Consider the following 27,984-nt stretch of genomic DNA (forward strand, 5'->3'; position numbering starts at 1 on the left):
TCCCCTGCCGGTGGCGGACTCCCTCAGGTGTCGGTGTGTTGGTGGTTCTTTGTGTCTGGGGGTGGGCGTCCGGGTACACACCGGCTCACTCCTTGGCGGCCGCTTGTCGGGGCCTGGGGCCTGGGGCTCGCTCGGGCCCCTTTGGAGGTGGGGTGCCCCCGGCCTCTCAGCCTAGGGCTCGGTCACTCAGGCGCAGCTGGGGGCCGGCGGAGCTCACGGGCGCGTCACTGCAACTCCCCCTGACTTCTGCTCCGCGGCTGCTGGGCGAGCCCTCATCTGGGACTCTCCTCAGCTCTTACTGGAACAGTGGCGCGGCTGCCCCTCTGTTGGTCTTCCTTGGTCTCTTGTGTTCTGGGGGCCTCTGGATGTCTGGAGTTTTGATCTCCTCCATACCCGCTTCACACCCTGGAGGACGGGGCTGTGGCCCCCCCACACTCCCTAGCAGATCATTACATGGAGAAACCTTTGGAATGCAAGCATGCTGATCCACACAGGTATGCACACATGGGTATTCACAGACGCGGACTAAAGCTTTCTTGGCTGCTGCCTCAAAGCACACTGTGCGCTGTCTATCTTGCGTGCTGCACAATATCGTTTATTATTTAGTAAATATTGATATCTATGACTAGCTAGTTTATTGTGATGGTGCTTTGTTTTCTCTATTATTATGTTGCTCTTTGTTGTTTGCTGTCTCCTCTGTTTGTTTTTTTTGTTTGTTTTTTTTTTTTCTCCATACAGGTGACCCAGGAGTTCTTTTTTTTCTCTCTCTCTTCCCCCCCCTTCTCACCGTCTCTTCTCCCCTTTGGTTTTCTTTCTTTCTCTCCCCCTCTCTCTCTCATTCATTCCCCCTGTCCTATTTATTAAAAAAAAAAAAAAAAAAAAAAATGACAAAGGATGAACTGAAGCTCTGCCATCACGTAATGTCGCATACTGCTGTTTCTGATGTCATTTAGAAAAAAAAAAAAAAAAACAACAACATAGATTTACTGCAGAATTCTACATCAGCTTTAGAATAAGCAGTTCAGTCTGCTGACCTTTTCTCAGTTGAGATGGTTAGCATGACCTGGATAGTTCAGTCAACACCTCCCAGAGTTACTGGTGAGAACTGAAACAGTTTTGTGGGGAGGACTGGGCCAGAATTCCTCCTCGTGGTTTTGCAGGTCTCCCCAAGCAGTCTCTGGGATCAAAGTTGTTGCTGCTAAAAGAGCTTCTGCCACGATTCTGCACTGTTTGTTTAACATTAGTTTGGTCAGATCGTGTTTATCTAGAATTTTGTGGCTTAAATGAAAATCAGGCCTTGTGTTCTAATCAGTTTAGAAATCCTGGTAATTCCAGAGAGCTCACAAACATTTTCCTGCATCTGTACATCAGAATGAAAGGTTTGTCATCCACGCTAGATAGTTATTATGCCAACCCGGCAGCTCACATCTATCCCTGTCCTCGTGTAAAATCAAATCCAGGCCAGGATTTTCCACTTTTCCTCTGCATAAAATAATAATGAATACAATGCCTGGCATATTGTTAAGGGAGTTGTGAATAATAAGGAATAGTGCTGTATGGGGCATATTACTCTGTTCCTTTCTTCTGTTGGAACAGGTTTCCATAAAACCTGATTAATAATACATGTCCAATACTTGCTCAGCTCCTTCAGGGTCAGCTATTATCCTGTCGTACTTTTGCGGCTTTGACTGCATCCTGCTGCAAAAGAAACGTTCATTTACTGAGCGATTGCCTTCAACTGAAGACACCCGTGCTTGTCAGCAGGAGATTCTCTAAATGTGCAAAGAGCTTTTTGAGCTGCTGTTGCAGTTTGGAAATATCATCAGAAGCAAAAATGGTGGATATTATTCTGAAAATTATACAGCTGTTTGGAGGCGAATGGAGCTCATTCACAACAGCCATTTTGGCTTGTCAAAGAAAAATACAGATGGATTTGATCGCATTAATAAGGCTGCCTTTCAGCCATAGAAGTTCCTGGTATTGTTAGCACAGCTTACTGGGAGACTTCATGGAACTGAGTCATGAATGTGTTTAGTTCCATCTGTGCTTTTCAAGATATCTGATGTCAAAAAGGTCCAGAGGTGAGAATATTCAAGGCACCGCCATCCTAATGACTGTTAATCTTCACATGTTTGCAGAGAACAAAATTAAGTCTCAGTTTCCCTCTGGCTGTAACTGCCTTAATATTCAGTGGCTTTCTTAACTTCATTACCTCCTAATACTCTTTATTTCTCCTTCATCTATTATGAAATGGGTAGAAGAAAAAACAACTCGCGTCACAGTTCTGTCCACTCTTTGTTGCCTGTTTTTGTTTTATGAGGCTAATTTACTTAGTCCTTGTTTTAGGGCAAATATTAATAAATGTAAGTTAATTAAAGAGCAGATGTGAGTGGGAAAATCTTTTCATTTAAGTCTCTCTGGATAAGAGAAAATGCTGAATGCCTGAAATGGAAATTAGACTAAATGTAATTGCCTTTATAATCGAAAGCACTTTTCCTTTAAAGCTTCAATTTGGGACTTTTTCAGTATATAAATTATTGATAGCTTGAAAAGGCTTTTTTGTGGAGTTAGCCTTTTAGAAGAAGAAGAAGAAGAAGAGCTTGTGGAAACCTTTTTTTTTAACCTTGCGGTAGCTTCAGACTTTAGATCCAGACTCACCGTCGTGCACCACAGGGCATGCATTACTGGCCTCGTCTGCCTTTGAATCTCGCTTATCATGCGTCCTCTTTTTTTGTTAACTTAAAGACACAAGCTACAAAAAATGTTGGATAAAAATGACAAATAACCCATGCTTGCGGTTTGTTTTCAGGCTATATAAAAAGCACATACGCACAGCCCATGCTTCACTTGGGTTGCCTCTGGTAAGCAGTGTGAGTTTGCACAGACTGTAGGTCTAGTTGAAGTAACCATATATAGTGCCAGCAGTTCAAAATCTCACCCTTCATGATATGAGATGACTATAATATATTCATGTGACACTCCAAAAGAAGCTGCACACTACATCCATCTGCCAAGACCATCAGATATAAGCCCTGCAGTCCGCCTCTTGTTGTAGAAAGAACAAACAGAAGCCTCAGATGTGGAGCTAATATGGTTTTCTTACCTGTTGAGAGTGCCTTGGGAGTGCCTCCTCAGATGTCTCAATAGTCATGCAGGGTGTCATTTTCTCCTCTCCCTGAGCAGCAGGACAAAAAAATCACCCCCAAAATACTAAATGAACACCTACCAGAGCTGTATTTGAGACTTCAGTTGGTCTGTTAGTAGAGCTGGGCGATAGAACGATAACGATATGTATCGCGATATAACTTTTTCTCGATAGAAAAATTAAACTATCGCGATAGACCTCGCCGCTCTTGTCCTCTTAAAAAAAAGAAAAAAGAAAAAAAAAGAGAACAGCCAATCCAAATTAAGTAGCGCAGAGCCGAACCAATCACAGCCGCAGCGTCACGTCACGTGACTTGTTACGTACAGCACAAGTGCCAAGCCGCACATGTGTACTTGTTTGGGAAGCAGCCAGCCACCGTACCGCCCGGGTAATGGAGGAAATGAGTGAGCCGACTAGAAAAATCAACCGAGCGTGACCGAAGAGAAAACAGATGATGCTTCCAACGCCGGAGAGATTGTCGAACGGAAGAGCCATAGAAGTTCCGTAGTGTGAAGGTATTTCGGCTATTTCAAGTCTGACTAAAAACAGAGTAGCGTGCACTGTAAATTGTGCCGAAAGCAAGTCTGGAAATACAATAAACTGGTGCATGCGCTACGTCCACACGTACCCGGGTATTTTTGAAAACGCAGATTTTTCTATGCTTTTGCACCTTTCGTCCACACGTAAACGGCGTTTTTGGTCACTGAAAACGAAGATTTTTGAAAACTCTGTTTTTGCATTTACGTGTGGACTAGAAAAACGGAGAAAACGCAGCGTCAAAGGTGTGCGCCACGTTATTGTTTCGGTGAAATGAATTTCTACAATACTGTTAATTCTACTCTCTGCAGTGTTTAAATGCTTACATATACACACAGTTACTGTCCCTCCACACATACGACTCAGTTCTGCTTCTATGCCCCAGCTTTGTTTACTTTTTCCCACCGAGGCTTCTAGACTTCTGATTGGCCAACATTTCTGCACGGTTAGGAATCTAGCGCCACCTGCTGCTTTGGCATGTTCATAGCAGCGTTTTCCTTCATTTCTGCCTTTATGTGTGGACGGGATTATTTTTTAAAACGAAAACGGAAAATCTCAGTTTTCAAAAATACCCGTGTACGTGTGGACGTAGCCTCAGTCTCTGACTGGAAGCGCTAATTCATCATTCGGCTTTTGTCAGACTAAAGTAACTGTTAAAACTGTTTGAAAAGCTCAGCTATACAACAAGGAGAGATTGAGAATTTCCTTTTAGCTCTCAGTTTATTTGATATTGACAAAAGTTAGTCAGTTTTGTCTGTTCTTCTGTAAAACAAACTAAGATTTATTTTTAGAATTAATATTTTGTTTCTAAGTGGAATTGACAATTTAGTCTGTTTCGTTTGTCCTATTTGGAAACTTAAACGCTTTAGCGGCTGCCTTTTGTGTAGTTTGCAATATTTGCCTTTATCTATCTGAAAAAGTCTCATGTTCCTTAAGTACATCTACCCTGTTGAACTTATTATGGGAAATAAATATTTAAATAAAAACAAGCTGCTGATTATTTCACATTTTACTCGTGAGCAACGGCACATTTAAATCTTACAAATATAGTTATTTGGCTTATATCGTGATAGATATCGTTATCGCCTGAAATGAAAAAAACATATCGTGATATGAAAAAATCTCATATCGCCCAGCTCTATCTGTTAGTGATATAAGTCCCTCGCTTACTTGGGGTTGGATCAGGTGAACACTCCTCTAGTCATGCTATAAGCTCAGGCCCCGGCTGAGGCAATGATCATTTCTCCTTCTTTTTCATCTTTTCATTCCTCATGTGCTGTGTGTGCTGCTACTGCATGTTTCTGAACTCTTGCCTTCGCTCTCCTGTAGTTTACTTTTTGTTTTTAGTCCCTCTAAGAGCTCACTTTTTCTCTCTTCTGTTTTCCCTCCAACCAGTCGAGGCACATGGCTGACCCTCCCTGAGCCTGGTAGCGGGGTTTTCCTATATCTTGAGGCGACAACTTTCACATACTGTTCATCTATTATAAATAAGTTTTTAGCTCTGCCACTGATGTTTTCTTTCTCCTCAACTTGTCCAGTTTCCTCCGACTTTTTAAGGACGCACTGCACACCGTGCTGGGATGTACCAGTTTTCAGGTCATAGCTTTTGGAAATCGTCTTGTTGGTACAAAAATACAATATTATGACTGTTACACTGTGTTGTCTAAAAATTCTCTTAATGTCACTATTTAAAAAAGGCAAGAAATTCTGGATCATTGGAAGCAAAATAAAAAGAAATGTGTGGCTCAAACCCTTTCTACGCTACTGAAGGTGGATACAGTTTAGCCAAATTAAAGTTACTGATGTACAGATTTATAGAAAAATAGCAAATCTGTTGTGTCCATGAACTCAGTTGTTGTGCTTTGGTTCCGATGTTTGTTCATGTGACTCGTACTTAAATAACCATGGGTACAATTATGTAACATCAGTACTTTAAGGTGGTGACACTAACCTTTGCTACTTAGTGAGCTCACTGTTTAGCACATATAAAACAATGGGTGGGTGGGTGAGTGTTCATGTGGACAGCCTGTGCTTAAGTGATATCTGCCCCACTCATGTTGGTTTTATATCGCACTGTAGGACTACCTTCCCTATTAACCTTCTTATTGGTTCACAGCTCCACTACATTTCAACATGCTCAAAGCTCCCATTAGCAATTATTACTAATTATTATACTATTATTACTAATCCAAATAGTAATTGAAAGCACGTGTGGGTGTGAGCGACCTTAATGGAAAATGTGTTATGTGCTGGGAAATCTTTTTTTTGGTGGTGGTTTGTGATGGGATTGATTTTTTTTTCTTCTTTTTTTTTTGTCAGAATCATTTATATCAATAAAGTTAGGCTGAAAATACTTCAACGATTCAATGAACAAGAGAATGCACCAGTGATAAATTAAGCTTAGTTATCTGATAAATTGGCAGATAAATGAATATTTAGATCATGTGTTCCAATGACCAGTGCATCACTGAGCTCCTGGACAGTCTGAGGTGCAAGCTGTCGGCATCAGATGGAGCTAAACATAATGTCCCAGAGGTGTTCTGTTGGATTTAGGTTAGGTGAGCTTGGGGGCCAGTCAGTGGTATCAATTCATTCATTCTTCAGTTACTGCCTGCAGACTCTCGCCAGATGAGTCGGGCATTATTGTGCAGCAGGAGGAACCCAGGACCCATCGGACAGGCATTAGGGTCTGACAATGGGTCAAAGGATTTCTGACCTAATGGCACTCACGGTGTCGTTGCCTAGCCAGTAGAGGTCTGTGTGTCCCTCCATGGATATGCCTCCCCAAACCAAACCTGACCTTCCACCAAACCCGTCATCCTGAACGATGTTACGGGCAGCTTAACATTCACCAAGGCTTCTCCCTTTCACATCTGTCACATGCACTCAGGTTGAACCTGCTCTCATGTGTGAAAATCACAGAGTGCCAGTGTTGCCTCTCCAAGTTCTGTTGTTTTATGCTAAATGACAGTTGAGCTCCATAGCAGATGCTGGTCCTGCTGATGGTCCTGTCCAGCTCTCCTACAGTAACTGTCTGTCTCCTGAAATATCCTTAATGCTGTGCTGGGAGACATTGATGTGCCATCCTAGATTAGTTGGATTACCTGTGCAACCTCTGTAGGGTCCAGGTGTCACCTCATGCTACCAGTAGTGACACTGACCCAAGTTATGTATCAAAAGATTACTTTTTTTAAGTACAGCAAGATACATTTTTGATTACAATTTTAGATTAAATTGTAATCTAATTGATTACATGTATAATATCTCTTAGATTTCACTTAGGCTAGATAGATTAAACTCAACTTGAAGTGACATATTATGTCTTTGCTGAGCTGAGAAGATCCATTGATCCATTTATCTTCTTCTACTTTTCTAATTCAGGGTCGTGGTTGGGCTGGAGTCTCTCAGCTGTCAGGAAGTACACCGTTTCAGCTTTAGCCATCCCTTCATTAATGATTTCATTTACCTGGAGCCTTATTTGTAAATATCTGAAGGAACCTTCTCTAAGCCATAACTTCTTTTTAAAGCTTCAAAGGAAAACAAGAGTGGGCTGTGAGCACCTGACCAGTCCACGTTTCAAATGTGGTATCTGTCATGTTGGCCCTAATGTAGTGATGATTATATTTGAATATTACGTTTTAAAATACACAGTTAAAACTGACTAAAACCCTCATTTCTTAGACACAGAGTGCATCCAGTGGTGACAATATTTTAAACAGGAGGTTAGAGTGTAAGCTAAAAGTTATAATGGAACAATGTAGAGGAAAGATGTATTTATTTTCTGTTAGGCTTAGGCTAGACTTCACTTAACTTGAATTAAACAAAACAACTTATATCTTTGCCAAGATGAAAACTTCCATCCATCCATCTTCTTCCACTTATCCAATTCAGGGTCGCTTGAGCCGATCCCAGCTGTCATGGTGCAGGCGGCGGGGTGCGCCCTGGCCAGACCACCAGTCTGTCACAGGGCTACAGAGGGGAAGCTGAAAACGGTGGCATGGATCAAAATCAGAATAGAGAAGGAAGGAAGGAAGGTTGAAATCTTTCCATTTTAACATATCATAATTAGCTAAATGAAACGGGAAAACAGGAGGTTAATGCAGTGTAGTGTTTTGTTTTAGAAAGACTACACGGTATGCTCGATGCTATATTTTATGTCGTGGCATCATACTCTTAGCAGAGTATCATTTTATGAAAGTAAAGTTAAAAAACAAACACGTGGAAAATTTTGCTTCAGAACACTGGTGCAAGCTCAAAATAACAAGAATGTAAGTCAGCTTTACTGATGTTGCTCCATTTCACAAATCACGCATTTGTCTCGAGGAGCATTCTGCACAGCATATGGAGCCTCTATACTTCAACCCTTTGTTTGGACCGGGTGAATATCCTGGAGGCATTAATAGCTAGGCCAGAAAAACAGAGAGGTCCCAGAGTGGTGGGTCAGTCCGGTACAGCCCGAGTGCAAAGAGAGGACAGAAAATGGAGAAAATGCCACATGCAAAGCAATGGACAAAGAGGACTGTCAGTAGAAGATAAATAGAAAAAGATTTGTGTATTTTGTCCATGGTTTAAAGTTTTTTTGAGTGAAAATGTCAAAAACAAAGTATGTGGTATATATTTTTCACAATATCTAACAGGAAAGGTCAGACGATACAAATTTCATACCTTTCTTAATACTTTCTCTGCCATTTCCCAACAATCAGCAGCCATGGACTCCTCGTTGAAGCTGCTTAGCACTTTGAAAATTGAAATAATTGATGCCCACAAAGCTGGAGAAAGCTACAAAAAGAAAGAAAATTGTTTTGAAGTAGCAAGTTCCTGAGTTCATAATACAAGTAAGAAATGGTACTTAACAGGAACGGTGGAGGTCAAGTTGAGGTATCGGAGACAAAGAAAACTGTCTGAGAGAACTGCATGTAGGCTTTTATTTAGAAAGGTAAATCAAAAAAGCCTTAATTTATGAGACAGAATAGATTCAGTTAAATATCAGAAAAGTGCAGAAGAACCAGAACATCTGTCAAAAAAATAAGCATGGCTCCATAAACAATCCTAAAACCGTACAAGAGGAGCTTCCAAAAAGTTACGCCAGTGCACCAAGTCAAAAATAAAACAATCTGACCATACAGGGTGGCTAAACCTTTACTTCAGGCCCTGGGAAATATGAAAAATAAAAAGGTGTCATCGAGAATCGTCTCTGTGCACCACAAATAATCAAGAATTGATTAAAGGACAGATTTTCAGATTTAATTCAACGACTCAAATGTTTTAACTGTTTAGGAATTACACACATTTATACACAGTCCCGCAATTTCAGTGGCTCCAAATTAACTGGACAAATTAACTCTAAACATACATGTGTGCGATGTATATCGAAGGTGACTCGTGAAAAAACGCAAACCGATGATGAGATGAACATAATTCATGTGAAAAAGCCAAAGAATTGGAATTTATAATAAATAAATCAATATACGCGTGAAGTTGTTCATGCAAAGTTTCTTTGACATTGGCCTAACAGTTAGGAGGTAATAGGTGCCCTACTTAGTACACTAAGATTACGGTATCGTAAGTTAAGGATTGATTTTTAATGTTTGGATGGAAAACCTTTGGAGTCGATGACAGTCTGGAACCCGTTAACCTCACCAAATGCTGATGCTCAGTCAGGCCCTTACTCTAGCTGCCGTCAGCTTGTTTGTGGGCTTCACTGCCTTCAGTTTTGCCTTCAGTACAGGGAGTGCAGAATTATTAGGCAAATGAGTATTTTGTCCACATCATCCTCTTCATGCATGTTGTCTTACTCCAAGCTATATAGGCTCGAAAGCCTACTACCAATTAAGCATATTAGGTGATGTGCATCTCTGTAATGAGAAGGGGTGTGGTCTAATGACATCAACACCCTATATCAGGTGTGCATAATTATTAGGCAACGTCCTTTCCTTTGGCTAAATGGGTCAAAAGAAGGACTTGACAGGGTCAGAAAAGTCAAAAATAGTGAGATATCTTGCAGAGGGATGCAGCAGTCTCAAAATTGCAAAGCTTCTGAAGCGTGATCATCGAACAATCAAGCGTTTCATTCAAAATAGTCAACAGGGTCGCAAGAAGCGTGTGGAAAAACCAAGGCGCCAAATAACTGCCCATGAACTGAGAAAAGTCAAGCGTGCAGCTGCCAAGGTGCCACTTGCCACCAGTTTGGCCATATTTCAGAGCTGCAACATCACTGGAGCGCCCAAAAGCACAAGGTGTGCAATACTCAGAGACATGGCCAAGGTAAGAAAGGCTGAAAGACGACCACCACTGAACAAGACACACAAGCTGAAACGTCAAGACTGGGCCAAGAAATATCTCAAGACTGGTTTTTCTAAGGTTTTATGGACTGATGAAATGAGAGTGAGTCTTGATGGGCCAGATGGATGGGCCCGTGGCTGGATTGGTAAAGGGTAGAGAGCTCCAGTCCGACTCAGACGCCAGCAAGGTGGAGGTGGAGTACTGGTTTGGGCTGGTATCATCAAAGATGAGCTTGTGGGGCCTTTTCGGGTTGAGGATGGAGTCAAGCTCAACTCCCAGTCCTACTTCCAGTTTCTGGAAGACACCTTCTTCAAGCAGTGGTACAGGAAGAAGTCTGCATCCTTCAAGAAAAACATGATTTTCATGCAGGACAATGCTCCATCACACGCGTCCAAGTACTCCACAGCGTGGCTGGCAAGAAAGGGTATAAAAGAAGAAAAACTAATGACACGGCCTCCTTGTTCACCTGATCTGAACCCCATTGAGAACCTGTGGTCCATCATCAAATGTGAGATTTACAAGGAGGGAAAACAGTACACCTCTCTGAACAGTGTCTGGGAGGCTGTGGTTGCTGCTGCACGCAATGTTGATGGTGAACAGATCAAACACTGACAGAATCCATGGATGGCAGGCTTTTGAGTGTCCTTGCAAAGAAAGGTGGCTATATTGGTCGCTGATTTGTTTTTGTTTTGTTTTTGAATGTCAGAAATGTATATTTGTGAATGTGGAGATGTTATATTGGTTTCACTGGTAAAAATAAATAATTGAAATGGGTATATATTTGTTTTTTGTTAAGTTGCCTAATAATTCTGCACAGTAATAGTCACCTGCACACACAGATATCCCCCTAAAATAGCTAAAACTAAAAACAAACTAAAAACTACTTCCAAAAACATTCAGCTTTGATATTAATGAGTTTTTTGGGTTCATTGAGAACATGGTTGTTGTTCAATAATAAAATTATTCCTCAAAAATACAACTTGCCTAATAATTCTGCACTCCCTGTATCTGAAAATTTGATCTATTGGGCTGTAATCGGATTACTAACTTGGCTTTTAAAGAATATCTCATTTCTTTGGTTTGAAATACTCGGGTTCTTTTACAGTGTGCTTTGGATCATTAATAATAATAATAATAATAATGGATTGGATTTATATAGCGCTTTACAATAGCACTATTCATTCTCTCACATTCACACACTGGTGGAGGCAGCTACAGTTGTAGCCACAGCTGCCCTGGGGCAGACTGACAGAAGCGAGGCTGCCATATCACGCCATCGGCCCCATGGCCAACACCAGTAGGCGGTGGGGTAAAGTGTCTTGGTGTCTTGCCCAAGGACACAACGACCAGGACAGAGAGCCCGGGGGATCGAACCGGCAACCTTCCGGTTACAAATGCGTTTCCCAACCCCCAGCGCCATGGTCGCCCCCCATTATCAGGTTTACAGCATTTCGCAGAATCTGAGCAGACAGCATAGCATAAACACTAGTTTACTGATGGTTTCATCTCTCCATATTTTTTCATTTTCTCTGGAAAACCCTAATCTTGCCTTCTTAACTCATTCACTGCCAGCCATTGGCAGTGAATGAGTTAAACCCATTGACTCATTCACTGCCATTGACGGCTATAGACGTCAATGGCAGTGAATGAGTTAATAATAATAATAATGGATTGCATTTATATAGCGCTTTTCGAGACCCTCAAAGCGCTTTACAATACCACTATTCATTCACTCACTGGTGGAGGCAGCTACTGTTGTAGCCACAGCTGCCTGGGGCAGACTGACAGAAGCGAGGCTGCCATATCACGCCATCGGCCCCATGGCCATCACCAGTAGGTGAAGTGTCTTGCCCAAGGACACAATGACCGAGACTGTCCGAGCCGGGGCTCGAACGGGCAACCTTCCAATTACAAGACGAACTGCCAACTCTTGAGCCACGATCGCCTGAGTGTAACCAGTGGTTTGCACTTTTTTGTGAAGGCATCTTAGTTGCAAACTTTGACAGTGATGCATCTACCTTCTCTGGTGTGTTTTTGGCTAGATTTTGTGATATTCTGAATGTTTTTTCTTAACCAAGGAAAGAATCTGCACTCAAAATCTTTTGGTGAGCTGACAAATGCATTCATTCTTTTTAAGGACATGGCATAAAGTCTCATAAAGTTTATTTGGTGCATTGACATATTTATTTCATTATATAATATTGAATGTTGCAGCTACCAAATGGAAGTTCAACACTTGGAATCAACTCCAGATCTTTTATCTACTTAATTTGTCATGAAAGATGAAGGGAGCAGGCCTCACCTCACACATTCCCTTCATTAAATGCTTGTCAGTCAAAACTTCAAATACTTTTAAGCCTCTGAAAATGAGTTACTGTGCATAAAAATGGCTCTATTTTCCAAACGGTTAATGAAATACTTTCCTTAAACCCCATGATTAAAGTTCAAAGTCTGCTCTTCACACCACCATCGCACCATTATTAGATTTTAAATAAGAGACATATGGACGTACCTGTGTAACCACCACTGTGTGCTACATATCTGTGTGTTTAAAGCAGAAGTACATATCATCTGATGATAACAGTGAGGACCCAGGGAAAAAGTCAACCTGATATACAGTAGTAGGAGTTTTGTAACTGTGGCAACCCGTATAGTTCATCTCTGAGTTTGGACTTTTCCTTGTCATTACTGGCAAAAGAAAGATGAAAATTATTCCTGAGAAATGTTTTACCATTACAAATCAGCTGTCGTGAAATAACCAAGCCAATTTCAGGAGTAGTGTGTTTAACAACAACATCAGTATGCTTGCTTCTTACACGCACCAGTGCTCCACCGAACAAGGACAATTTAGATTAAATGTCACATGACCTTAAAATGTACTCAAAGTATGTTAATAGCATCAAATTATAGCGATGCGGGAACCCCGACAGACACCATGATGGCGAGGAAGTCTGTTTTCCTGCGGCGATTCGTTCTGTCTTCAAGTCTCATAGCTTTAATAATTAATGTTACATTGACATACTGCATACTGAATGAAGGGAGGGTTATGAGTCACAGAAATGTGAGGAATCCTGTGTAACAAGAGACAGGAATATGAAATTAATTAAAGTGGTGAACTTTTAAAAAAACCCTATTGCAACATAAGATCTAAGTCATTCCCTTTCCTCTTGCCCCCAAACCCCTGATCTTTAACTGCTAAACACTTGGATAGTTACACATCCCAGAGTCACTCGCCACAGTTACTTGAATGATGAATGAGAAGTTTAACAGAAACTCAGTTCAGGCTTCCTGCACATGCAACAAATGACTCAGTGTTTGATCTTTCTGTTTTTTAGGGGCACGGTGGAAGCTCGCTTTGTTTACGTCTTCATTTTGGGGATCCTCTTCTCAGGCACCAAGGACCTGTTGCGATCCCAGATCATCACAGCAGATGCCAAACTGAAGAGCAGGGGATTATGGGAGATTTACAGTGGCTTGGTTTTGTTGGTTTCGCTGCTCTTCCGTGCTCACAACCTGCCAGTCCTCTGCTGCTGCCTGCTGATCCAGACGCTCATGGCTCAGTTTATCTGGAAGAAACTCCACTATGATGCCGCCCAGACTACCATCATGCACTACTGGTTTGGTCAGGCCTTCTTTTACTTTCAGGTAAGCTGGTTAAAGTTGATTCTTTTTAAATCAAATTATACTGCACAAGTATAATTTGCATTCAGTCTTGTAGAATCTGCATGAATTTGAACTCCTCAAACATTCAACTCTTTATTTTGTTTTGTTGGTTTTCTTCTTTGAAACGTGTAACAGTGAAGCAATGAAGGAGCAGAGGTAGTAAAGGTGGGGGAATTTAAATACCTGGGGTCAATCGCTTAATGCAACAGACACAAGAGGTGTGCCGAAGAATTGGGTGTCAGAGGTGATTTGTGACTAAAGCAGAGTGACAAGTGAAAGGAAAGGTTTACAAGGCGGTAGTGAGACCTGCTGTGATGTATTGTTTGGAGATGGTGGCACTGACAAAAATACAGGAGGTGGAGCTGGAGGTGTGAGGACTTTGGGAATGACTGAGATGGTCAGGATTAGAAATTAGTACCAAGGGGGCGGTTTGGAGACAAAGTAAAGAGAGGCAAGCCTGAGACAGATTGGACGTGTGCAGTGAAGGGACGCTGGATATACTGGATAAAGGATGTTGTAGATGGAGCTGCCAGGCAGGAGGGAAAGAGGAAGACCTGCAGAAGAAGAACATACAGAGGGTCGATGTGACAGAGGTGGATGCTATGGAGAGGGTGAAATGGAGGTAGATGATCAGCTGTGCAGACCCCTAAAGGGAGCAGCCGAAAGACAAAAAAGAAAAGCTCTGTTGGGAAAACATGGATTCTTGAATTAATGCGATTACTTTGTGCCTAAACATTGTTACAAACCAAGCACGTCGCCCCAAAAGTCTCTCCCAGCAGAACAATATGTGCCTGTTTCCTCTGGATCCCAGTCTAGTCAGGGATCACAAATCCTGCCAGATCCAAATTGTTCTACTGCATCATCTCATTCATTGTTCTACCTAAGGTTTTTAAAATGGGAGTTTTTTGGGATTGACTTGCTTTTAGAGCCAACATAAAGTGTCCACTAGAAGTATTTGGCACCTCTGTGTTGGCTTTGTTTGTTTTTTACCCCCAGAGTTTGCCACATGTGGGCCTACAGTGTCCATAATGCTAGTCTGCAAGTTTGTTAGCTCAAGCATTTTTAACCCACTTAAGATCACGAAGAGAGCACTTGAGCAATCCCAAGCCTGAGATCTTGGATCGAAGGATTGCTTGACCTCCTCTAAATTTGTGGTCATGTTTAATGTGAGCGCTATATATACAAAAGAAAATAAGACAAAGCATAATAGGTCTCCTTTGAGCGTATCACCAAACACGTTTTCTTGAGAAACCTTACCCACCTTTCCAAATTGACTTTGACTGTTGTGCTGAGTAGTGAATGCGTGTGTGACGCTGTGCGAAAATCACACCTCCCAGAAATACAAAAGGAAGCACAGTGAAGAACAAAACAGTCAGCAAGTGTCTTGATTGTAAAAGACATCTAATTTAACGCCCTGTCACAGAGTGTAGCAACATTTACGGAAGCTATCGCCACTGATAAAGTGCTAGATACTGTAATAGGTGCTGTTCTGGGCAGAGGAAGTGTTTGTGTATAAATCATATTACTTTCATCCAGCTCTACCATGAAGGCCAACCGGACCGGCCGCTTCCCGAGGATGTACGATGCCTCTTCCTCAAAGGCTGGAGAGGAAAACCTACCTTTTGATTCGACTTCCACCTACCGCAGATATTTGATTAGCGACTGTGCATTGTTGTCAACAGCAAACCTCCACGTGGTTAACAATTTAATCACCCTCATCACCCCTCGGGTCATTAATGCTGTGATGGGCTCGGGAATAGACCGCCACCAGACAATTTTCCCATCTAAGCATCGAGGCATGTAATTACAGGCATTTGAGCAAAAACGTTCTCGGCGCAGTTGTAACCATAATGGAACTGTAAGCAGCGACGTACAGTATAAAAGTTAAGCTCGCTGATGTGAAGAATAACCAAAATTATGTCCAATTAAAATCGAATCCGTGAGTACAGAGGATCGGTGCACCGAGTCTGAACTGTAACACATTAACGGTCTAGAAACAGAGTTGCTTTGTTGTGTTTTCCAAAGATTTGTTATGATTTTTGGCAGAAAGCTTTTGTTTCTAAAGTCCATCTCTTTTGGCATTCAAATGCTAGAAAACACAAGAGGATTATGGGAAGTATTCCAGGTAACATCAGCGGCAGACATCACTAGCATTACAATAAATAAATAAAGTGATATCGTCTGTCTCGATCGTTGGGAGTGACGGATTTTTCTCTGGATTTATCGCCATCACCCAAAACTAGATGGTCAGCAAGGCAGCAAGGACGGTGTTTACTCTTCAGATATGAACCAGTTTGTGCAAATGTTGCCGCATGAGCAGTGACAAGTTCTGCTTCTGTGGAAAACATGATTCATCAGAGAGCAGAACTAAAAGGTGGGCTTGAATACACAGAGCAACTTAGAGCGCATATTTTTTATTCAGGTGATCGAAACCTTGCTACTCACCACGCACTGTAAGCATTTTTAATTTGAAAGGGTGAAAGTGTGCCGCCTGCTCCTCCTCGATATCGACTCCATTAAGGAACCGCATTAGTCCAGCCACACTCTCCGACACTGTCTTGTGAGAATCAATCTTGTCTATAAAAAAACACGTCTTGCAGTTCTTTTTGGGTTTTTTTTTCTTAAGTGAGACATTTGTTGATGGTGCCAAATGACATTTGAAAGATCGCAGCAGGATTCCAGCAAGCAGAAAATATCCATATGCAGTCTCCAACCTGCTCACTGGTGTCTGCTGTTTGTTTAAAATGGAGCCAGCTGTTAGTGTTTTCCTCCTCTGTGATCGGAGATGTGCTTACAGGAGGGAGGCAAATGCTGACTTGATGCTTGTTGTTGTCTGCGGACCGTCATCACATTTGCTTTTAAGAGGAGAGACACTGTTGATATCTGGGCTTCATTTTCTTTACCTGCCACAACAAACAGCGTCCGTTTAAAATGTTATTGTCACTTGTTGTGCACAGAGGGGCAGGTCAGTGGCTTGAGTTACAGGAAAAGTGTGAATGCTGTGGTGTTGGGGGGATTTTATAAACCTTAATAAGTTTGAACAGCAATTACTTTTGTTGTGTCCCTTTTTTTGTAATAAATAAATATATATTTTTTCATTTGAACAAAGTCTTTTTGTCCTTGTAACTGTATTTTGCACTTCCAGAAGATTGGGGCTATAAATCCTGATTGCATTGCAGTGATGATATCTTCTAAAGGCTGAGATGAAAAGAAAGTACAACAAAAGTTTTATATTTTCAGTTTACTGCAGACATATTTATCTTGTTCCAGAGAAGCTCAAAATTGGGTGCAAAGTTAAATAAGGCAGAAATCTGTGTTTTGTTTTTCTTTCTTTTTTGTCAAATAAAGAAATAAAATGTGTTTGCTGGTGCATACAGTAGTCTGAGTGCTACTAAGTCCAGCTCCAGACCGAGAGCTGTGTGCGCTGCTCTGGCCAGAGACTGGAAAACAAACAACTGGGCTGCTGGGAAGTGGCCAGAAACTCACAGTAATGATGATAAAGCAAAGCACCAGTTCTTTAGAGCTCTGAAGCACATCCACAGTTCTTTGTTTACTTATTTTTGTCTGTATATAATGTAAATTATTTGAAGAAGATTTCTTTGTGCGCCTGCAGGGGAATTCCAACAACATAGCCACTGTCGACATTTCAGTTGGATTCGTTGGACTGGAAAGCTACATAGAAGCACCTGCCATCTTCTTAACAGCGCTCAGCACTTATGCAGGCCCGCTGCTCTGGGCGTGTCACCTTGTCTGCTACCTTAGCTCGGAGAGAGACCGGTAAGTTTCAATTTAAAACCCACTATTCACTGGTTTTTGGATTAGCACGGTGATTAGCATCATTGCCTCGCAGCAAGAAGGTCCTGGAGTGTGGAGTTTGCATGTTCTCCAGGAACTCTGGCTTCACAGTCTAAGGGGATGTGGTTAGTGGGGCTAGATTAACTGGTAATTCAAAATTCTTCATAGTTGTGAATGTCTGTGTGTAAATGGTTGGCTATGTAAACACACAAAAGAGGAAAAAAAATTGCAAACTTTTAGTGTGACTGGAGGTACGCAGGTTTGGAACGAGCTAGAGAGCACTACAAAAATCAGCATCTCGCTCAGAGCTTAAGACAGCTGCTACTAAAAAATGTTCACTCCTAAAACCCCGCATCACTCAGGGTTTTTAAATATTCTCCATAGCTTTCCATTTAAAATTCACCCACCAGTGGATTTATACTGTTATTCCCCATGTGTCTCTGTCTGGATGTATTGTTTTAGGATCTCTATACTGTACTTTAGGAGTTTCAAGGTGCTTTTAAAGATTTATGTTAGTATTAGGATACAGAATTAAAAATGATATTTATCGTGATGTCTCGACCCCTGTTTACAAGCTCAGGATGGCTTTTGGGGATTTTACAAATCACTGTTTTATGCGTAATTATGATTGTAACTGCATTTTAATTGATTTGTGTCTAAAATGAAAGTGAAGTGAACTGCAGGAACCTTCCTGGTGTGAACTGTTTGTCCCAAGCTTAGAAAACAAGTGTTATTTATGTGTCACCAATTTCCAGCAACAGTCACTAGGGCTGTTTGATATAACGAGATATATCGGATGATGATATGAAAACATCTATCGTTTCATACGCCATCGTTTGTTTCGTGGTGTCGCAAAATAAACTGTTTACAGCAATATTTTTTCATCATTCTGATGGTCACTGTAGAATTTCTTTCTCTCTTTCTCTTATATTTAATATAACCACACTACGGACGGACAAGCGGTTGTTTTTAAGCGTTGTCGTTAGCAACAACGATGGTAAAACCATCGCGTGGCTCCGCTGTACGGTTGTTTATTTTCCACATAAAACTTTCACAATAAAGTTGAAGATCCTATTGAGATTTTTCAAAATGAACTGAATCACTTGAAATAGTATGCAGAGTGTTTATGGACGAAAAGCTAAAAAGAGCCGTCAGGTGCTAAAAAATAAACCTTAGAACAGGCGTTTCCCTGCAGCACGCTGTGTAATAAATACTCAAAGAAAACTGCGGCCGTTTCATTATGTAACACTCGACTCCAGGTACACCACGCCCAGCTGAAAACACTTTAACCAAGTCGAGTTGCCCGAGATTCACAGAATTTACAGAAAATGTAACATTTTTATGATACATATCGTTGTCGGGACGATAAATGTCTCATATCGGGATATGAGATTTTGGTTATATCGCATAGCCCTAACAGTCACAGTAAAGACCATAAATATTAGAGTGAAAACCCCAACAGTCCCCCTGTAAGCAGTCACTTGGCAACAGTGGGAAAGAAAAACTCCCTTTAAACAGGAAGAAACCACCAGCATAACCAGGCTCCCCCCTTCTTGGCTTCAAGGATTGCTCGATCTTGTATGTGCTCCTGGTGGCATGACCGTAACCTGAATAGCTAAAAGAAAAGGATAAATGGTTGAAGCATCCAGCGTCTGTGACGAGCTGGTAGTCGTTTCGATTCCATAATCCAAAGTCATGCACAGCAATTCTATACGTAAGTCCTACATGATCGAAGTTTCCACTGTCAGCTGGGTTGCATAAAAACATTGTTGTAATCACTTTTTATATAACCGAACGTTTGAAACGACGCCCAGTTTGTAATCCATTCATGAGAAAACATTTGGAACATTGGTAGGTGTCACTGATGGAGAGGCACTTGTGCTCTTCGAAACGTGGTATGTCAGCTAAAGCTTTGGGCGCAGCCGCTCTGCGTTATAACCAAATTCAAACACACTCCTCTCTCTCACTGTCTTTTGTGCCCTCTGTGCCAGCACCGCCACACACCAGCATCGCTATTACAGTTACTTTTGACTGTTGTTTGTTTGTTTCATACTTTTTCAGCCTGTGGGTGGGACAGTGCTGGCGCGCAGAAATGCTATGTTAATTAGTTTACTCGTGGCAACGAGGAGCGTTCCTTGGAGGGTATCAAAGATGCATGTAAACAGCTTAACCTGCGGTAGACCTCCACTGGAGAGGGGCCAGTAGCTGGGCTGCTGTATGTGTGTGAAAGCAGCCAATAACTACCGCTTCCTCTCAGCGTGAGGCCTCTGCACAGCGCTGAGTGATGAGGTCTGTGGCTGGGCAGCAGCTGCCCTGCTGATAGAGCCAAAACTAAAATGCTATTTTAATGCAGACAAAAGATACTGTTTGTGTAAAAGGAGTCATTTTAGCCTGCCTCCTATGTTATAATGCCAGCAACTAAAAAGCGGAGATATATATGCAAGTCTGCTGCCTTGAGATATAAAGAAATCTTACTTTATGTAATAAAACGTGTGAATTTTGTTGGCAAAAAGAATGCATAGAAATTAGACTGTAGAGGGTGAAAATACCCATACATGATTTATATTCTTAATAGTCCTTGATCCCACATTTGAATAAGCTGTGTTTAACATTTCAGTAGTTGAGACAGTCTTTGATTAAAAAGTTCCATCCTTCTGAATTGTTTTTTTTTCTTTTTGCTGCTTTCAGCGGGGTATAAAAATGAAAAATGTGATCCAGTAGTCCAGCACTGTGGTCGGTTTTGTCTCGACCTTTCGTTTAGTACTGATGTGTCATCAAAAAAGCCACGTAGTGTCCATCACAGTGTTTTTGGAGAACATCTGGTCATACATCCACGGGAATCTCACCCTAAGTGCTCAAAATAGGTCGGAAATATCAACATAAACTGATTTTATCCTGCAGTCGAGTATCACACAAACACACGCACAGCAGCAAAGGAAAATTACTTTACGTGATCCAATAAAAGCATGATACCTGAGATGTCTAGTTGTAATTATTGCATTTACAGTAAGTTGAAAATAGCTCCTGAAAACGTTGCTTCTGAGAAAGCCCGTTCAAACGCAGCACCTGCATTGATCGGTTGTAAACTTGAACCTAAACTGGAGCAATGAAAGCAGGCGGTAAATTCCATTTAGATCGACGGCGTAATTGCAGCCAGTTATGGGATTTGGTGCCTGGCAGCCTCGCCATGTTCACTGTGGTTTTATCCTCTGAATAGCCAAGTGGGAAACCCATCAATTTCATATGTAGGCTGTAATGAACGCTGCAGCCTCTGGAGGGGGTTAACACCGCCCAGCTGATGGTAAACATCACACACTGCATTCCAGTGCAAAAACTTTTCCTGCTTGTCATCACTCATCCACAAAAGACTTACCTCTAATAGGTGCTCAGAGGTACTCTGACTAATGGCGCTAAAATAATCTCAGTTAGTTTAAAATTCACTCTGCAGCGTCAGCAGCTGGAACACGAGGCTTGTACTGGAAGTCCTCATCTGCTGAGTAATGACATCAAACTAAATCATTATTTACACACAGTGTGTTTTTCTTTGTCTTAATCCACTGTAGGTTTTGTAATCTGTGAGATTTCATTCATTCAGCATAAGGCACATTCATGCTGATTTATTTCTAAGACACTTTGCAAGAGTGACAAGTGTCAGTCTCTCAGCATCTGCATGCTCGTGAGCTTTAAGGTGAAATGATTTATTGAAATAGATTGTAGTTAAAAACGAGACAAACTGTAAAGTGAAGTGTTAGGAAGGTGTTTTTTGAAGGTTAGGTCTGATATTAGGGGTAAAGTTAGAATTAGGTTAGAGTTTAACACACGGAGCCAAACAGACATGCTTGTAAATATATTTGTGGCCCTTTCCTTGCACACAGAGTGGAGCAGGCTACGGTCACAGCTTTGCTCAGAGAGCAGCTTTTAGCCAAAACATGAGAACCATTTACCAAAAAATCCTCAAACTTGGCACTGATTTACTCTGGTCCTCAGCAACGCACCCACCAAGAGTGAAGCAGATAAACATGTTAACTTGGGTAACAGTTACAGTTAGTTTCTCACAGCATTAGCACAATGAGCCTTAGTTACACCCTTAGCGATTTTGTAAACTGTCAGTTTTTATAGGTATTGTTCACAGGTTTCACAGACTGTCTGTGCGTTCTCGTGACCCACCTGAGAGGTCGCCTATGAGGCAGCACACAGAAATAGACCCCAAGATGTTTTGATATGAGCAACTCTGTGGAAGTAGGCGTAACAGCAAACACAAACAGAGAATGGTGGCGTTCAGTTTTCTATTTCCCCATTTTTTTTATGCAGCTTTATATTTCTACTTTACTGTGACATGACATGCACCAATTTCATTTCTCTCTATCTGAGAGACTTTGTCAGTCATAGTTTTAAAAACGAGTCCATTAGGGCAGCAAAAGCAACCAGACATATTTAAATATATCATCTCAACCTCTTACTGTGATGTTAAAAAGCAGGAATATGTTCATATTATTATCTATAGTGCCTGGAAATATCCATTAGAGCTTCCAGGGGTAGTTTTTAGTTCAGTGTTGACAGGCTGTGCGTACTGTAGTCTATCTAGCATGCCAGCAGTTTGGATTGAATGACAATAATGGGTGTTTTCAAGTGTCGTGGTAGCTGTTTTCACTTCCAAAGAAGTGGTTTATGTCACTTTGGAGATGTTTGAAATGTGTCTGTACACACAGGGTTTCACCAGTCATCAGTCCATCACAAGCTTTGTGTGTAAAGCTTTTATCAGGCTGGTGTAGCTAAAAGCATAAGAAGCAAGAGCACATGGCTAATTAGCATATCATGCATAATGCAGGCTACTGAAGCTGCAGTCACTCGGGCTATATTGATACACATGCTGTTTACACCAATGCTAAATGTAATGCAAGCAAACACTCAGGTAAACTGTGCGTGTATTCCCACTACAATGCTTGGCTAACATGCCTGTAGCTTCTTTGCAGTTCACTACAGCGATGAAGTTTTCTGCACCTTTTTTATGCAATAATTACATGACACCAAGGATATTTTAATCTTGTTACAAACCTAGTGTTTCCAATTAAAAGTAATCAACTCAAGTCAAGAGGAGGTCACAGCAGCGACACTTTGCAGCAGTAAAGTGTGATAGTTAATATGTCTAAATTCAGGTACTTCCATCTTTACAGTGTCATCAAATACTCAACGATCATGGGAAAAAGAAATGTCCTGTGCAGACATGTGAAAACTAGCTACACCCCATGATTCAGTAGCTTGTAGAACCACCTTTCGCAGCAGTAACTTAAAGTAATTGTTTCCTGTATGACTTTATCAGCCTCTGACATCACTGTGGAGGGATTTTGTGCCGCTCTTCTTTACAGCCATACATTTATACACAGCTCTCTTAAGTTCTCACCACAGCGTTTCATCAGGTCGATGTCCGAACTTTGACTGGACCTTTGCAGCTCCTTGATTCTTTTCTTGTTCAGCCATTCTGGTGTAGATTTGCTGCTGTGCTTGGAGTCATTGTCCTGTTGCATGACCCACTGTGGGCCAAGCTTTAGCTGTCAGACAGATGGCCTCGCATTTGACTCTAGAATACAGTGGAACCCCGGCTTACGAAGACCCCATTTAACGAAAAATTCAACTTACGAAGGCACTTAACGGCAATATTTCTTCCCCGTGGTACGACAAAATGCCCGTGTAATGAAATAGATAAAATAGAAAATTTAAAAAAATTAAATTAAATTACATAATGTTATGTACATGTACACGTACGTATGCATGCATGCATACGTATGCTTTCTTCAACCTCCACCACTTCCACCTCCACCAAGAACTTCGTCTTCAGACTCTACAAAACAAAGACTGAGTTTCTGAAAATGTTAGCTTCCACTAAGTAACATGATGTGGCTTTTGGAGATTTTAATAATGTTTATTCAAATGATTTCTGCCTCTACAACTGAGGAAAGTGCAGTAACAATGATACACACAAGCCTTTTATTTTCTCTGTTATCCACTGAGTCGTAAAACGTGATTATCAGTATTGGTCAGTCTTTGATCCACTCGTGTGTTTCTATCTATCCATCTGCTAACCGGTCTACCTAGCATGTCACCTACTCCTTTGGTTTGCCTTCCTGTCTTGTGAAAAGACTTAAAGTTCCTCCCCCTCAGCTGGGACTCTGCCTGCTGTAATGAAGAAGATCCCTTAGCAAACCGGCGCATGTGTTTCAGTGTATTACAGACCGAGTCTTTTGTATATCTGTGCGTGTTTGGCTTTACATCATCATCGTCTCCTAATCTCCTCGCGCCATCCCATCTTGCAGGTTTTAGAGTCATTAACTTCTTTATCAGAATTTGCCAGCAATCCGCATTACTGTGCCAAGATAATTGGATCAGAGTCTTCTCCTGGGTACATGTGTAAAGGAAAAAATGCGAAATTGTGGCCTCTGCTATGAATCACTGAGCAATCTGCATTTTTAGCGAGTCAACTTCATCACGACAAACATGAAGCAGCTTCGGATGACCTTGGCTTACATCAAAACTTTTCTACACAGGAAGTTTTGACTATTATCCACAGTACAGTCGCCTGCTTTGCTCTCTGTAGTGCATCTTCCTCTCTGATGAATCCTTTTCCTCTCCACAGGAGCCCGGTTGCAGTCGGCCATGGTTGCTACTGTTTGGCCCTGCTGAGGTCTGTGCCAGCCGCAGCCTACATAGTGCTGGTAACTGTTCTGCGCTATCATCTCTTCATATGGAGTGTCTTTTCACCCAAATTACTGTACGAATCCATGCATCTCCTGCTGACTGCAGGAGTCTGTCTCTTCTTCATCACCATGGAACAAAGCCCCAGCTCAAGTAAGTCTTAGGAAGCCAAAGACTGAAAATCCCCCCTAAAGGATCAGACTTGGTCTTATACTGTGTGGGACTTTCAGCCTGATCCACGCTACAGTGTACTCACCTTCCCTCTCTAAGTTAATTCTGTTCACATTATGTGAATAGATGTTTGTGAACTCTGTTGCAAAAAATACTTCGGGGATGCACTTTTAATGTATTTTTGAGAAGCATATTTAAATATTTAATTCTCTTCCAAAAAGAAAAGTGTTGAAGAGGATGAATAAAAATGAGATGATGTAAAGATTTTAGAGGGTTTTTTTTTTTTTTACATACCTCAGGGATGAGTGTACAGTGAGCAGCAACGGGCGCTTTGACTCCATGATTAATTGAATGACTTTGATGTTACACTGGAGAGCTTGATGTGAATGTGCTGTGAGCGTTTGATAATACTTGTTTTAGTCTCGACTTGCACCCTCATAGTTGTTTTCACTTATTCATGCTGAGCTTTATAGTGGTGAAAATGTACAGACTAATGCTGAGAAATATGCGATGTCACTAAAGTGAAAAAGATCTTACTTAACGGTAGTTTGAGCACACGTGCAAATACTAATGATTATGACTCAGTTCCATTTAGCTGCTTCAGTTTCAGTCACGGGACCTGATTTTTCTTTCTGAAAATCTTGTGAATGCGATAACTTGAGAACAAAGCAACGTAGATTTTGATTTGATACTATAGGCGTGTTTTCTAGGAGGCTGGCAGTTGTCCGAATTGTTCGCCTCTATGGTAGAGATCAAATACTGGAAATACCGCCTTAGATATTTTGCCATCTGTGTTCTTACCACGTTGTTTCATGCAGGCTATATGAATGTGAATAACCAACCTTTTTACTAGATGGAGTTTAAAACTATATACCACAACAATAAAATGATTAGATTAATAATAAAACTTCTTCCTGCTGAAGAATCAATTTGCTTTTCCTTTATTAAGTCTTTGATCATCTCTTAAGTAAAACTAAATAAGATCGACTTTATTTATTCCAAACGTTAGAAAGTTACTGTGAAAAACATGAAAACCAACCTAGCAGTTTTTTATATTGGTGACTAAAGTTTTTGTATACAGTGCCAAATCACAACAATAGTTACCTTGAGGCACTTTATATTGTAAAGTAAAGACCCTACAATAATCCAGAGAAAACCCCAACATTCAGCTGACCCACTATAAGCAAGCACTTGGTGACAGTGGGAAGCAAAAACTCCCGTTTAACAGGAAGAAACTTCCAGCAGAACCAGGCTCAGGGAGGGGCGGGGCCATCTGCTGTGAGCTGTTGTTTGTTTTATATCACAAAACAAAACAGCTCAGAAAAGTCAAACACACACAAGAGAAGTTACACAGAAACATGAGATTAACATCTCTGACCCGACCCACTCTGAGACCTCCAGAATCCCAGTCCATCCATGTCGCTGCAGTGCTTTATGAACTCTGCTCACTGCGTTTCCTTTGGGCTTAGTACGGACAAGTTTGATGAACTGATTGTCTTCCACACACCACAGGTTACCCATGGAAAAGGCATTAACTATGATCCCAGAAGCGAGCAACATGACAACATAACCCCCTGTAAACTAAGTTACAATTTCCATGAAATGAAGTGAGAGAAGATTTCTAAAAAGTACTTCATGCAAAGCAACAAGAAGAGTTTTAATAAAGTAGCATAACCTTCATATTTGGCCTGTAAACAGTCAGGTAATAATAAAGGTAGCACTGAAGCTCTTTTCCTTGGCATTCAACCAGCTCAGCTATGGCTGCCAAACACTTTTTTATGTTTTGACAATATTTGACAATTCGACCACAACCTCAGTTGCCTTTTGTCACAGCACGATGAGCTCAGGTGTAAATGATAAAAAAAAATATCATCTCAACTTCCTGTTGCTCATGCTGGCTGCTGCGTCTTACGGGAGTCATTGTTGGTATTTTTAGTACTACGTGTGCTTTCTCCGTGTTCATGTTAAAACACCTGCTGTGAGAAAGTGTGTGTGTTGTCTCGGTTTAAAGGGTCCAACAACATTAGCAGAAGTTCGAGGGGGACGTCAATCAAGTGGAGCTCCTTTGTGCCCACTCAGTCTTGAGAAAAGAGTCTAATCAGGCAAGTGTAAGTGAAAACAGCTGTGTGGGTGTAACATGGGGGTGCAGAGTGGGAGTTTTCGAGCACATCGCACAATATTTCCAGTACACTGCACTAAACCGTTAGCTAAACTGTGTTCTTTTCTTTCTATTACTGTTTTTGTAACTGTAACCATCCAGTGTCTGGTGACATTCTGAAAGATGTGGACACAAGAAGTTCAGACTTTGGTGTTCGATATGTTCAGATGAAATGAGCAGTTATGTCTGTGGGTCTTTTTGTGTCTTTGCTGCATTAGCCTCCTTTACGAACTCCCAGTAAATGACCACATTCATATGAAGTTGAGCTCAGTAAAGAGACGCAAACAGGAAAGAGTTTGATGTTGTGTATAAATCTAAATAACTTTTGTTCAGCTTCAAATCCAAATTTCAGCTTTTGATAAAAGGACGAATAATGCTGTTGTTTTTTTCCATTCAGTCTTTTTTGATTTTATGTTTCACTGAAGCTTTACATGTTCTTACTGCACAGAGGCAGCATTTGTTTGAGCTCACTGCTGTTTGTCTTTTGATTTCTACTTGCAAAATTGCGAAATTGCAGCTGGTAAAAATCCAAAACTGTGTGGCGGTTTATAAACACTGCAGAACAAGTTCCAGAAAGACTGGGTTAATAATTCCTCTTCTTTTCAGTAGGGCTTTATTTCACATGATGAATTGTTCTCGTTTGGATTTCGATGCACGACTCGTAAAATTTTGTGTCTGCCAGAGGGCCGCGGACATAAACTTTGTTTAACGTCCACTCAATCTGTTTCTTCAGTATAACTGAGAATCCCACCAAAGTAAAACTGGCATGTAAGCTGGCTTCGATCCAAAGCAATAAGAGTATGGAACCAAGAGAGCAAACAATGTGTCCCTGTCCAAGTACTTAATGGAGCTCACTGTGTGCTTGGACTCTTGTTTTGAAAGTAAAGTCTGAGTTGCAGTGAAGACTGGAGCACTCATCAAACCTCCTGTTTGGCTTCAATTTTGTATAATTTGTTAAAAGAAAATATCCCCGCCTCCAACACAAAAAGCTAGACTTTTAATCCAGCGGGATGTGGTGTAAAGTAGAAAGTAAGACATCATTCCAGCAGTTATTTTGTTGACTCATGGGCTTTTGACGTCGACGAACAGAAGCAACTGCTTCAAAGCTTCTTGTTGATCATAACCTGGCAGTTCTAACCAGGAAAAAAAATCAAGTTGAAAGACTCGGTATGCATCTTTTCACCTCCAGACACCAAAGTGAATCTCATGTTCCCGCCCCAACACTTGTCACTCACCTTGATGAGCTGTCTGCATTGAAACAGCGTCTCACCCGGGGCGAAGATCACTGACTCCCTCCCCCCGAGGCGTCAGAGAAGCAGGTGCCAAACTGGGAAAAGTGGGGGAAGAGGAGGCAACACTGGTGTTCCATGTTTTCCTGAATAGATTTTTGTTTGATGCGAGGTGAGCTCGTCACCTTTTATTTTGCCGCCGTTGTTGTTGCTGTGACTCACCTTGACAGGGACCTCACTGCTTACTACATCGGCACAGAATGGAATTTAAATGCCCCGAGCATCATTGGAAAGTCAGACAAACAAGAGGATTT

The 27,984-nt window shown here is 41.4% G+C and overlaps 1 protein-coding gene across 1 annotated transcript in view; it reads left to right on the forward strand.

The window, feature by feature from the left end:
* pigg (phosphatidylinositol glycan anchor biosynthesis class G (EMM blood group)) overlaps nucleotides 1-26,669 on the forward strand; it is a 123,257-nt gene extending 96,588 nt beyond the window's left edge. The window contains exons 11-13 of the mRNA XM_085473492.1: nucleotides 13,300-13,609; nucleotides 17,241-17,404; nucleotides 24,054-26,669. Coding sequence (XP_085329618.1) covers nucleotides 13,300-13,609; nucleotides 17,241-17,404; nucleotides 24,054-24,276 — 697 coding nt within the window. The 3' untranslated portion in view covers nucleotides 24,277-26,669. The remainder of the gene's footprint in view (nucleotides 1-13,299; nucleotides 13,610-17,240; nucleotides 17,405-24,053) is intronic.
* Nucleotides 26,670-27,984: the final 1,315 nt, after the last annotated feature.

The sequence above is a fragment of the Copadichromis virginalis genome, linkage group LG2, assembly GCF_057382275.1.
Source record: "Copadichromis virginalis isolate Kocher_CV1m ecotype Utaka linkage group LG2, C_Virginalis_male_GT1.1, whole genome shotgun sequence".
Taxonomy (NCBI): Eukaryota; Metazoa; Chordata; class Actinopteri; order Cichliformes; family Cichlidae; genus Copadichromis; species Copadichromis virginalis.